At 30.7% G+C, this 13934-nt stretch overlaps 1 protein-coding gene across 3 annotated transcripts; it reads right to left on the bottom strand.

The window, feature by feature from the left end:
• Positions 1-1834: 1834 nt before the first annotated feature.
• On the bottom strand, positions 1835-13305 carry LOC107462776 (amine oxidase [copper-containing] gamma 2). Of its 3 annotated transcripts, none has more exons than XM_052252641.1 (7): positions 13055-13305; positions 9814-10026; positions 7388-8473; positions 6414-6731; positions 6116-6229; positions 3877-4424; positions 1835-2220 (listed from the first exon to the last, which is right to left on the bottom strand). In XM_052252641.1, the coding sequence occupies exons 3-7, from the start codon at positions 8408-8410 to the stop codon at positions 2010-2012; spliced, it is 2214 nt and encodes a 737-aa protein (XP_052108601.1). In that variant the 5' UTR covers positions 8411-8473; positions 9814-10026; positions 13055-13305; the 3' UTR covers positions 1835-2009. The 3 variants fall into 3 exon arrangements, with proteins under 3 accessions (XP_052108601.1, XP_052108602.1, XP_015936921.1); XM_052252642.1 differs by having other exon boundaries at positions 9814-9941; XM_016081435.3 differs by lacking the exon at positions 9814-10026.
• Between the last annotated feature and the right edge of the window lie 629 nt (positions 13306-13934).

Genomic DNA, 13934 nt, shown 5'->3' with positions numbered 1-13934 from the left:
CCAATTATGGATGATTGTAGAAGCTTTAGCACCTTATTGTATGACGCTTCTCAGTCCCCATATATTTGTGCAATAGTCTTTTGCTTCGCCATCTAGACCTTTCTATAAGAGGGTTTGAAGTGATAACTTTGCCGAACTACACCTTGCAGAATAGGATGCTGACAGATGGGTTGGATTGTATGAACGGCAGGATGATTTTGCAGATGTGACTGCTGTCCAACTGTCGATGATTTTTGGACATGGTGGGTGCTAAACACCTATGCGATCCACCAACCCTTCAGATCTTCCTAACAAAATAAAACATTCATGGTTGGAAACTACACTACATATAGCAATCATAAATGAGTAAATACGTCATAATTAAACTTGAAATCACCAGTATATGAGGTTCTGTTGGAGGGCTACACGGAGACTCTAGGGACATCCAGTTGCAGCTTGGCAACAATGCACATGGTACTTTAATCAGTCCGATTCGACCACTCGGTACTCAGCACTTCTACAGATGTTGTAGTTCTTTACACGCCCTGTATTACTGCATCTCTGCTTTTGAATCTATGGCCGACCCGAAACTCTACCTCACCGTCTAGGTTATAATCCTCTTCCCCGGTGTTGGAAATGGAGATTTCTCATGCATGGCGTCTAAATCCAACTTATGATAGTGACTTGGTACATCTAATAGCGACAGAATCGGGTGAAGGGTGGCAAAACATAGCGCATCGCTGCCTCGGCCGGTGTCTCCAGTACAAACTCCTCCTCATCATCATCTTCAGATGAATCACTATCGTTTCTATCCGCAACGTACTCTTCGTCGAAGTCTTCATTACCTACGTCCATGTCTTCCACTGGACTGACAACATAAATCGGTGGTGGTGCAAGAGGTGGGTCATCTTGCATAAAGGTCGAGTGTACAGAACCACCGCCACCAATATCACCAACCTTGGCACCAAGATCCATCACTTGTTCTGCCATGATACTCCCATGGATGTCAAACATGAATCACACGTGCTCGTCGCCTTGGAGCTGAAACAGGCAAAACCGAAAAACTCTATTGCCCAACGGTGTTAGCAAGCTATACCCCACCCTTCTGATATCTTTTCTCCCTAAACCACCAAGGTTGCTCAATATCAGACTCCTCAACTCGGACAATGAACTTACACACCGAGTACGCAGTAGTAATGGATTCTCTCACTCAAATATCACCCCATTCTTGGTAATAATGGTGGTGGGTTTAGAGAGAGAAAGAGAAAGGATGGTTATGGTGGTGATGATGGTGACAACAATGGTAGTTGAGGATAAGAGTGGAGGTGATGAAAAATTTGGGGGTGATGGAGTTAAGGATTGGGATAGTGGTGGTATGGAGTAAAATTAGAATTAAGGGTTAGATTAAATTAGAGGATAATTTGAAAATTTTGAATAATTTTTTAAAGGTTTGAGTAGTTTTGTCAACAAAAATTCATCTTTTATGGATATGAAGTCAATTTTATTTGTTTCAAGAATAAATTTGTCAATACTCTAAACTTTTGTGGGTAAAAATAACAGTTTATTATTTTTTGCAATCATTAAGGGGGTCTTTATGCGTGAATATTATAATTGTCTCAAAAATATTTGAATGACAGCATACAACAACGATTAGTGTGTAATTGTCGGTAAAAATTTTAATGGTGATTTTTATTGTAACCGAAGAAAAAATAAATTGTCACTAGAAATTATTTTTTTATTATAGTGATAGATTATATTAAACCAAATAAGTTTTTTAATTAGTGTTACTTTGAAACGAAAATCTAGCAATACATAATTAAGACTTCATTGCACCACATAATTTTCACTTGAACAATTTTCCAAGATAAACAAGCAGCTTAAATTTCTGTTTAAGATTTAATTTCTTACAAGATACGAGAAGGTTTATTCACTTATTAATTACCATATTTACAGCTAAATTTACCCACAATTCAGCGCACAATAAAATCTTGAACATTAATGTGAGCTAAAAATAGAAGTAATGAGTCATCTCAAGATGAATCATGAGCCTTGCAAACAGGTAAATCATCCTTGAAATTCGGGGGCAACTTTAAAACTGGATTTCTCTCAAAGAAATTGACAGGCTTGAGGTCGAAGCTTGATGACACAGTAGGCATGATGGGGTAGTCTTCTTGACATGGTATGTGATGGAACCCAAGTGTGTACCACAGCACAATATCCTTATTCTCAATTGGACGATCCCTGTTTTTAACAAATTTAAAATTTCAACAACATCGTAATCAAACTAATTATCATAATTGATACAGAAATGTATTCTACAGATTTCATAAACTAAACCTTAATTTGTGGGGACTAGGAGACAGATTTAAAGTCATAATTGGGCTTTAAATTAGGTAATTACTCTGCTGCAGAGTAAGATTGTACAGAGTTACAGAGTAAGAATGAAAGAAGTATATGATATATGTTGTGAATTTCACTAGATAAATTTTTTTAAATAAAAGAGAGTTACAGCTTTTTTTTTTTATATCTCTGTAAATTTTTACTCTGTATCAGAGTCATCACCTTAAATTATTAGAAATTAGTAACATTCATTATCATGACAAATGAATATGAAGCTTTACAAATTATTACATAATTTCACTTCCTAAAATATGCATTGTGTTTTGCTAGGTTTGAGGAAACACCAACTTAATAGGACCACGGCTGTAATTTCCCCTAAACTTCATTCCCTCAGCTTCTCTAACCTATGAATTCTCTGTTGTCCGTGTTAGATTTGGAGATGTTTTGAAAGCAATTTAACTATAAGTCAAATGAAATACATTAAGCGAGTTAGTACTTTGTCCAACTTTAGTTTGTGTTGAGTACGAGCAATTGTTTTCTTATTTTAACTATAACGATAGCATCCTCTACCAAGCTACAAACTATTATAGTAGTTTACGTAAATTGTGTCTCTCTTCTCTCTATATGGATAAAAATCTAATGTTCCTATATTGTATTTTTTCCCTATACCTTGCTATGATGTGACCCAATTTCAATTACAGCACAATGTGGTGATACACTAAGTAGACATTAATATTTACAATCTGAAAATCTTGGGACTAATAGCTTTTAGCAATTTTGATCAATATTTGACTAACACAAATATTAAAATGTCTTCAACAAATATATTTTATTGATTTATGTTTATAAACTGTTGATAAATTTGGATATAAACCGTGTTAACTCTTGTGTGTAAATTCTAATAAATATAAGTGTAAATTATGTATTTTATGTGTACAAATTTTTGTAAATATGGGTGAAAATTATTGTTGACCAAATACTAGTCCAAAATAATAATATATCAAATGTTGATCCAAAATAATAATATTTATTAATCATATAATATTGCTGATTTAAAATAGGATAAAGTGTATTTTTTATACTTAATGTAAGTGATTTTTTTATAAACATTCTTAATATTTAATTTTATTAAATTTTGTCCCCTAATATTTTCAGTTTAGGTCAAAATTATTCTTGGACATTTTTTATTTGTGTTAAAATTATTATTAGACATTTTTTATTTTGTCCTTTTGTTTTAGACAAAGTTAATATTCAGAGATAATTTTTATACAAATTAAAAAGGTTAGAGATAAAATTAAATAAAATTAAATGTAAAAAGTTTTTTTTTAAAATGAAAAATATTAAAGAGAAAAAAAAACACTGGAAATAGATCTTCTCCAGTTTTTTTAACACTTGAAGAAATTTAATGTGATCTCTCACCGTTAATTTTATAAGTGAAGCCAAAATTAAATATAAGAGAATCCAATTTTTTTTTACTAGAGAGAATCTACTCCCAAAAACACATGCTTTACGGAACACATGGTCATGAATGTAGGTATTGAATGAGTAATGACTGACCTGTTGGACCACACTTGAAGAGTATCATCACCTTCGCTCTGGTAAACAAATAAGCCACCGGCCCATTGCTCACTCTTGTTGTAAGGAGTGACCCATATTTGGTTATTTGTAAATGCAGCCCTCTTCTGTGGTGGGTCTTCAGGGTCCAAAAGACTAGCCGCTGTGCCACTTGGAACCACTTTGTACCCAACAGGGTTTCCAACCCTTGTCTTCTTTGATGGGTTTATCATGTGAAATTCTGATGGGTCATACAGCTTAAGCTTTATTTGTGCATCCTTCTCTGTCTTTGCAACATTTTTCACTGCCTTTAGGTAGCTTTTTCTAGGTGATTCTCCTGGCAATGTCTCTTGCTTCTTGATATTTACTTTCATGAAGGAATTGTCGCTTCCATCTACGTCCAAATCAAGGTAGTAAGTGATAAAATGGTCATGGATTACACCAATTATGTTTTCGCTCAAAAGGGTGCCATAGAGGTATTCTTGGCTCGGAACTTGGTTCATATGATCGTAGGTTGTTCCTTTCACCATCAAAATACCACTTAGTCCAACCTGTGAAATTAAATAACCCCATGTAAATAACATAAATTATTGATGAAAATGACAATTAGACTCAACATACATGTAGGTGAGTTAGTCAGTGCTCTTGTCATGAATCTTGATCATACTTAGATCTTCCAATAAAATAAATTAGTTTGGAAAAAATACTTGAAACATCCTTATCATTTTGGTTTGCATCTTTCTCAGTTAGATATTGACATAAATTAAAACTAATGACGAAAATGATAGTTACTTAGACGCATGTAAGTCATCCGTCATACGGTCAATGGCCTTTATCATAATTATATTTATAAATTAAAATTCATTTCAATAAATTAGTTTTTGAATAAAATACTTCAATTATTGCCAACTAGCTATAGTATAAATCAATAATAATTTCGCTATGTTTACACCTTTTATAATAATACTTATTTGATAATTGATATTATTAGTATTTTCTTAATTAAATATGTATTTTTTATTTTGTTAAATAAAAAAAATTTTCTGTCCAATAAAAAATAATTTAAAATAATTAATTAATAAAAATTATATTTTTATACCAGTATTATGAGTATTTAGTATATGAACAATGTTTTCAATCAAAATTATGAATAAACTAGTTATTAATACCAACTCAACCACTTAAGACACGGGACAAAGAGTAACAAAGTCACAATCACAAAGCAGATTTTTTACAACGATATAGAAGAGTTTTACGAGTTTCACAAAAATATTTGTTAAAATTTAAATAAAACGGTAAAGTATTTTTTTTTAAGATAAGAAGGATATTTGAAAAAATAACATTTAAATTTTCAGAATAAAATTTAGTAAAATTTTAAAATATTAAATAGCATTTTTAACAGAACACTAAAAATAATTAAAAAATAAAATATTTTTTATGGATTATAAGTTTTCTTTTTACTTTATTACAAGTGAGACCAATAAGGAAAACTAAAAACAAGTAATTAATTAAATAAGGGAATTAGATATTCAAAGATTTAATAATTCAATTAAAATTCATTTAAATTAAATCAGATATAATAAAATAATATGTTATGTACAAAATATATATTTAAAAATATTTTTTATTATTTTAAATTGATTAACTATTAAAAATTGAATAGATTCGACTTATTTATTAATTTTTTACCAATTTTTTAATTTTCAACCAATTCAGTTATCAGGACATTATAACAAACATTTAGAGTCCCTTTGAAAACATTAAAAGTAATTTTTTTTAACTTTTGATTTATAAAAAGTAATAGTATTAATGTATGGTATAATTTTTAAAACTAAATTGCAACTTTTTAAGAAGCTATTTAGGAGTTTACAGAGAAGTTAAAAAAATAACTTCTCTCATAATACTTCTACTTTTCATCACATTTTTATAAAATAAGTATTTTTAAAATTAAAAATCTAAACACAAAATAACTTAAAAGAAGTCATTTATTATTTAAGTTATTTTATCAAAAAAAACTTAATTAAGTTGGCTACCAAATTAGGCCTTAATTTGTTAAAAAAAGTCTCAATTAAAATATGGATTAAGTGCAAGTGGAGGAGGGGACCATATACCACTACTTGTCCACTTCTAATTTAATTATCTGTCTACGGATTCTTGGGGAATCCGAGTGGCTTATCAACTTGCTTGTCCCCTAAAACAGATTAGAATAATAATAAACTGAAATTGAATTTCGATCACTAACCTTTGCTCTGATTAGTCCGTCCGTTTGAAATTCCCAGTCAATAATATAGTCATAGTTTGCCACGGCTGCTGCCATTCGAACCACCAGGTTCACTTTCGGCCTCACCTCTGTAACCTAACATTTTTATTTGTATTTTTTCAGGGAAAAATTAACAGCGTAAAAATGTGTAAACATCAAATTAGTTATGCAAACGAAACAACATTGTTCAGGATATATTGCTTTACAAAAATGTTAAAAACACACTAAAAATGTTTATTTTGGATTTGGAAGTGTATGATCTATATTAATAGCCGAGTACCTGTAAGTCAGTAATGGGGCACTCTGAATGGCGCCAGGCAATATCGCCAGCATAGGACTCAAAGACGCAGATCATGTTGGGTTGAAGGTAGGGAGTTCCGTCAGCGGCAGCAAAGACGCCATCCATGTAGTATGCATTTCTTGGGCAGTCGTTGAGTGGGTCCAGAGGCATCGCCTGCAGCCCAAACCCGTACTCTCCTGCGTCCATGTATGTCTTGAAGTACCACGCGTCTGTGGGGTCCATGTATGGCACAAATAACTCTGATGTGAACCCTTTGTACATCACGCTCCTTAGCTCTGATGTTTCTGGATCCCTCACCTTTCGTTCATCAACAAACATATAACTAAAATATCTTCACCAATGCACACACAAATGAAATACTCAGCTACATTCATTCATGTCTACTATACGCCGTGAGTCTATGGTGCCTATATTTACCGTGATTATAATGGCTAAACAACATCACCAATGCAACTAGGTATCTTTTAAAAATTATCTATTATTAAGTCTTTAAAAAAAAAATTAAAAAATAAATAACTTCTTATACAAAATAAATAATTTTCTACAAAAATAGATAATTAAATTAATTAAATAATATTATTTAAATTAAAAAATTGACTAAAAACTAAAAATTTAAAAGATAAATAATATTTTTCATAACTTTAACACTTAAAAAAATATTGCTAATAACTAAAAAAATTACTTTAACCACAAACAACAATAAAAAGTGTTGTTAAACTTAAATAGCTAATAAGGTAATATAACATATATAATAAAAATAAATTAAATAATACATATAAATATATGCAAATATATAATAATTAATTTTAGTGAATATTTAATATTTTTTGTTAGCAAAATATAAAAGAGTATAACTTTAATTTTATCTAAACTTATATATGATTGGCATAGTAACCATAACCAGGCAGGCACCATATATATCTATTAGAGAGTAAAGACTAGTCCATGCTCACCTTGACCTGCGAGATTATGATTCCAGCTCTGGCATCTGCCTTAAGATGAAATTCCCAGTTTGCCCATTTAACTAAGTGGCCGTCTTCCACTGTGAAGCTTGGTCCTTTGGGCTGCTCCAGTGAGATCGGATTGAAGAGACGGAAGTCACCGTTAAGCTTCTGAACGGAATAACGGTAATCAGTGTTGATTCCGTTAGCAATAGGGATGTCTCTGCCGTTATCGGAAATGCTCACAACTTCTTTCTTATCCATGTCAACCAGCACAGTAAGCCCCTCAATCGGTTTCATGTAGAAGTTCACAGTGTCCTTCTTCGAATAACACTGCACTTTAATCAGCCTTCTGTTCTCCTCTACGGGCAAGTCATACCAACCCGAAGAGATAGGGAGGCATGCAAGATCCCCCATGTTTACGCCACGTTGGGAGATGGTGCGGTTGAACTCAATGCTCTTTAATGGAACATCGAGTACCCCCACCATCTCCTCCATGGCCATTGTTGGGTACCCTGAAACTACAGAGCTTTTTTCGTCAATGGATACTTCATCAGTGTTGAGATCTACGGTTAGAAAATGAGATTTTCCTTTCACCATTGCAGTGACCGAGGCCTTCCTCGCCGGAAGTGGATCTCCTCGCTTCCATTTGATCACGAGCTCTTTGTCTGGCTCTTCGAGGGAAACGGTGTTGAGAGTGTATTTGGATACCGACTCAAAGAAAGGGTGTGCGGCGAGAATGGCGTGGATCTTGTTGAATTCTTGGACGGTTAGTGGGTCTAGGGGATGGTGAGGAACATCAGAGTCGTGTTGTTGGTGTTGTGTGGTTGATGATGATTGTTGTGGTTTTTTTATTAAATTGTTGGGTTTTGTGGAAGATTGGATGCGATTTTTGGAAGAACACCATGCAGAGGAGAGGGTGCAGTCTAGGAACACCTTGTTGGGGGATGATGGAAGATGAACCCAGGTGACTACTAAAACGAGTGTTACACAGATTGAGAGAACAAGGAACTGCAACGATTTTCTGGACTCCATGGATATGGTGTATGTGAATCAGTGAATATGCGATAGGTTTAGTTTCTGCTTATCTGTTTCAACCTGCAATGAGTGAGTGATAAATAGTTAAGAATCTCCGGGGAGACATAGAAGAATCTTGACTTTGTTTACAATAAATTGGGTATTTAGTCTGATAAGAATAAATAATAAATTATTATTTCTTCGAAATAATTATCCGGAGCCAATTAGAAGACGAAGTGATATTTATTTCACAAAATACTCTAAACTGATTTGAATTTTACAATGGTCTAATGAGTCAGAGCTTCACCTGAAGTTTCTTGGATGCTGTTGAACTTTAAAATTTTTCTTTTAAATAATATCACTATATGTACTTTTCGTATTATAATATGGATTTATATTTGATTTTACTTAAAAACAAATTTTAAAATACTTGATTTCACTTAAAAAAATTTAAAAAATCTGCCCAATGGACTATTGACTTTTAGACATGGGGACAAGAAATATGTCAATATTAATTAATCCTACCATAGAAGTACTTATCTTTCTATCTACAAAATCTTATATTAGATAAAGTTCTTGGTCCTGAATCACTTAGAATATGTATTTTTATGTTTGAACTGTTAATTAAAATAGTATAATTTAACATATATTATTATATTATATTATGAGTTAATTTTGTATCGTCTTAATCATAAAGATTTTTTTTCTTTATTAGTATAAATATGCGTATGTACTTCTTTTATTAAAATTACTTTAAATATGAAATAAGTTATGTACTTATTTTTTTTAGACTTTTTAAGAATAAGAGGTGTATTATTTCTTTGGCCAACCAAAATAAATTTATGATTATTTTTACTATAATGGGATTATTAATCTCATCAAAATCGATTCTCGACTTGCTCCAGTAAAATTTTATTTGGTTTGTGGGTATGGTCTTTAGTCCGGTTCTCTCGCTGTTGGTACGAATCGTCGTCAGTATGGATTGTCTGCTACGGAGTTTTGAGTAATATCGTTCTTTTCTCTTCTTTTGATGCCTTTTTTCATCATCATCATTGGTGCATTTCCATCATCATTGTGCTTCATCAATATCATCAAAACATCGACACCAAGCATCAACTTCATTGCATAGTAATAAAAGATGGTTCCAAAACATAGAACTATTCAAGAGATTGAAATGGAGGAGTTACGCTGTCAAGTTAAGGAGTTGTAAGAGCAACTTGCAAAATATGAAATTGCTCAAAATAATCACGGCAAGCAAAGTGATTACAGTTCTTCTAGTGAAGAAGATAATGCAAATCCATTTCATTATTCTTCTTCGTCTGAAGATTTGTTCACACGAAGAGAATGACACGACACGACTCACAAAACTAAAGACTTAGGAATCAAAATTGATATTCCTGAGTTTGAAGGGAGACTCTAACCTGATGATTTCATCGACTGGCTTTACACAGTGAAAAAAGCGTTCGAGTTAAAAGACATTCCAGACGACAAGTGCATGAAGCTTGTAGCAATCAAGTTGAAGAAGCACGCGTCAGTATGGTTGGAGAATCTGAAGCATCAGTGAGAAAGAGAAGGAAGAAGAAAGATCAAGACATGGGATAAAATGCGTCGTGAGCTCAAGCACAAGTTTCTTCCTGAACATTACAGGGTCATCATAAATAGCAGAAGTTGTGAGAATGTTGTCTCAAATTATATGGTAGACAAACTAAAATTTCCAACCGAGTTACATCCCTGTCCTTACAAGATGCATTGGTTAAACAAAAGAAAATGAAGTTAAAGTCACAAAGCAATGTTTAGTCCAAATTTCTATGGGAAGTAAATACAAAGATAAAGTGTGGTGTGACGTCATTCCGATAGACGCATGTCACTTACTACTATACGTCCTTAGCAATATGATTGTCGAACTATTCACGATGGTTTCAAAAATATATATTCCTTTATTAAAGATGGCAAGAAGATCATATTAACTTCGTTACAATATGTAGATGGTCAAAAAAATCAAGTTAAGCTATGTCTTTTCACATCTTTTAAATGCACTCACCAATAAAATCTTTCGCCAATACAAAATGAGCCTTTTTCAACCCAGGAAGGATAATGTAGGAGCCATTTCCAACCCAAAGAGAAATGAAAAATGATGCAGGAGCATGTATCTTTATGTTTGTGTTATGAGTTAGTTTAGTATATATTATTATATTGTATTATGAGTTAGTCATACATCGCCCGAGTCATGAAGGTTTTCCCTCCTCTACTAGTATAAATATGCGTATGTACCCTTTTTATTGATGGAGTTGAATTGATTAAGTTATATATTTAAATAAGTTGCGTGCTTATTTTCTTCTAGACTCTTTGAGAGTAAGAGGTGTATCTTTAGTTTAGCCAACTAAGATGGATTTTTGGCTATTTTCACCATAGTGAGATTATTAACTTCGTCAAAATTAGTGACCCAAGCGACATCTCGACGTCAACACATAAATAAGGTTTCAAAAAAGAAAAACTTTTTTCTGGTTCATGGTCATTTTTTAATTTGACAAATCAAAAACTAATTCGTTGCGAATCTGAATTCCATTTAAGTATCTATTACTGGCTAATAAATTAATAAATGCAAAAGGCGAAATTCAAAATTGACATTTACTAAAAAAGACGAGTAAATTGCATAAATGCTATTTTAAATGAATCAAGTCTGTATTAACATGGTAAAATTAGTGAAAAAATGTTATTTTCTCTTACTTTTTTGTTTATTTATTTTATATTTATTTAATAAAAAAATTTTACTTTTTTCTCTTGAAAAATGCTAAAATAACACTCCTCTTTCTTTTATTTGTAAAATGTTCATTCTCCTTTCTTATAATTTTTAAAAAATTTATTCTTTAATCCATTTTAAATTTTTTGTGTTAACTAGTGTTAACTTTATCCAATTTTCAAGAAAAAATAAATTGTTTTTTACAAAAATATCCTTTAACAAAAATTTTATTTTTGTCATTAAATTTTGTTTACCAAAATACCCTTTAAGAAATTATTTTTTATTGATTAAATTGCATTTTAACAAAATATTTTTTAAAAAAGTTTAATAATTAAATTATTTATTTCTAAGAAATTCTTCAATAATTTTTTAATTATTAAATTGTGATTTTATTAACAGTGGTAAGATTTTTTTTAATATTAAAATAATATATATTAATATCAAAAAATTAATAGTAAACTTAAAAAATAATTTAATTATTAAATTTTTTTATAAATATTTTAATAAAAATACAATTTAATTAATAAAAAATTATTTATAAAAAGATATTTTTGTAAAAAATAATTTATTTTTTAAAAAAATGAATAAAATTAACATTAGTTAACACAATAAATTTAAAATTAATTAAAGTAAAAAATTTTTAAAAATTATAAAAGAGGAGAATATACCTTTTATAAATAAAGAGAAAAAGAATATCATTTTAATATTTTTCAAAAAAAGGAAAGTAAAATTTTTCCATTTAATAATATAAAAGATAAAATAATATATACAAAAATAATAGTATTACTTTTTCTAGAATGCCTCTATAACGGACTTGAGAGGTGATATGACTGTAATATTTGACTCCATTTCATTAGGATTCGCATGATCATCGATATACCTAGTAATAAGGACTTTAGATATCCTTATTGGGGTCCATTTGACAAAAAATGAAACAAGATCTTCAATCTGTGATGTTACTAAAGCTAACATCAGAAAGAGCGATAACTTTTGTCCTGAATAACTCACTATTTAATATTTTATATCTTCGTAAACTCTCGCTTCAACGATAACATTTTCGAAGTAGTTTTTCTCGGTCGAAAAATTAAAAAGGACCTAAATTTTAATAATACTCAAAGGATCTACAAAAGCAAGATTAAAAAGAAAAACAAAAATCTTAAAATACAATCAGACAGAAAGATTCGTCCTTTTCTATTTCCTCTCTATCTCTGTTATGCATCGCAGGGATAAGGACAAGCAAAATGTTTGGCCTTGCATGTACATCGAAATTGGTAGCTTATATTAAAATAGTTATAAGATTCAATTGCATTACGTTAGTTTCTCAGCATTTTTTCAAGTTACTCATTAAATTTATAAGATTAATATAGTATATTTTTGTCAATTTTAAACATGTAATTAACGAAACTAAAATTTTAAAAATTATTTTAGTGACAATTTTAGATTTCTTTTCTCCGTAATAAATAATATGTCAAAACAAATTTTTTATTCTTCAACTTTTATTTTTATTTATATTTTAATATATATTTTATATTAATGACTGATCTTAGAGTATACACATAATATAATCCATTATAAACACAAGTCTAGTGAGATATTTATTTTAAAAATTTTGGTATATATATATATATCAGCACCTCACTAAAGAATCATATTGTGTAGGAGATTCATGCAATTTCAAAAAATCGAGATCTACGATTCTAATTAAATAAGATATCCCGTGACTCAGGCAGCACTTGCTATTTTAGAAATAAAAAATAAAAGGAAAAAATTAAAAAGGGTAAAATTTCCCCTGCAAGTCTGCAACACATGAAAATAATGAAGAAGCAGTGCCTAAGATAGAAAGTGGAAACTGGAAACACCTAATAACTGAGCGCAACAAATTAACGGAAGCTATAGATAAAGGAAGTAGTTTAGTTAGTTACCTGACTTCGTTTTCTCCTCTTCCACTACTTATTACTTTTATCTTCAGTCACATGCATAAATGGCTGTCAACACTAAACAGAGGAGATCGAGGCCTGTGCTACTCTATCTATCTTCTACTAAAGTGGAAGATGTGGAAAAGATATAAAACAAAAGGTTTTGTTGATGGGGGGCATGAATCACGAACTTCAGAGTGAGTGAGGTTTTTTTCAATTCACAATGTAAAAATAGGTTTATGCTTTCAGAATACGGTGCGAGGATTGGAAATATATGGTGACAAGCATTGGAAATTAGTGGAGAGTGGAGGCATTGTCATTTTGCGCTACGTCATCCCTCCACACCCCTAAACCAAACAAACTTCCATTCAATAATATTGTAGGTGAATTCTATGATGCTTATGATATAGTGTCTAACTTTTGCTTAATTTATTTGATATGATAAGTTTTGAATATTTAATAATTTTTTATTTTTATACTTTTAAAATTAAATATTGATTTTTAACCCTTTTAAAAAGTTAGTCAAATATTTGTAGACACTATAGCAATGACCAATATTGTAATTCATTTTCTTTGGACTTTACGGCCCAACTTATGCATAATGATACTTTAGTAGGGGAATCTTTTCATAAATCACTAACTTCTTTTAAATGTTCATGCAATTTAAAAAAGGAAAAGCATATATATACGATGAAAATACTAAATAATATGAACAATAGATATGTTGGATATTCAATTTAATAGGTATACAGATGATTATATTCGTTATTTTTAATTGAATGATTATTTTTTTATTCGATTTATTCATACACAATTAATAATAGATTTCAATTCACTAGATGTGCTGATGGTTATCCTAATATTAAAATTTAAGAGGTATTTTGGA

This window comes from Arachis duranensis, chromosome 8, assembly GCF_000817695.3.
Source record: "Arachis duranensis cultivar V14167 chromosome 8, aradu.V14167.gnm2.J7QH, whole genome shotgun sequence".
NCBI classification, from domain to species: domain Eukaryota; kingdom Viridiplantae; phylum Streptophyta; class Magnoliopsida; order Fabales; family Fabaceae; genus Arachis; species Arachis duranensis.
Note: the sequence above shows the minus strand (reverse complement) of the source record. Positions and strands in the feature narration are given on the sequence as shown.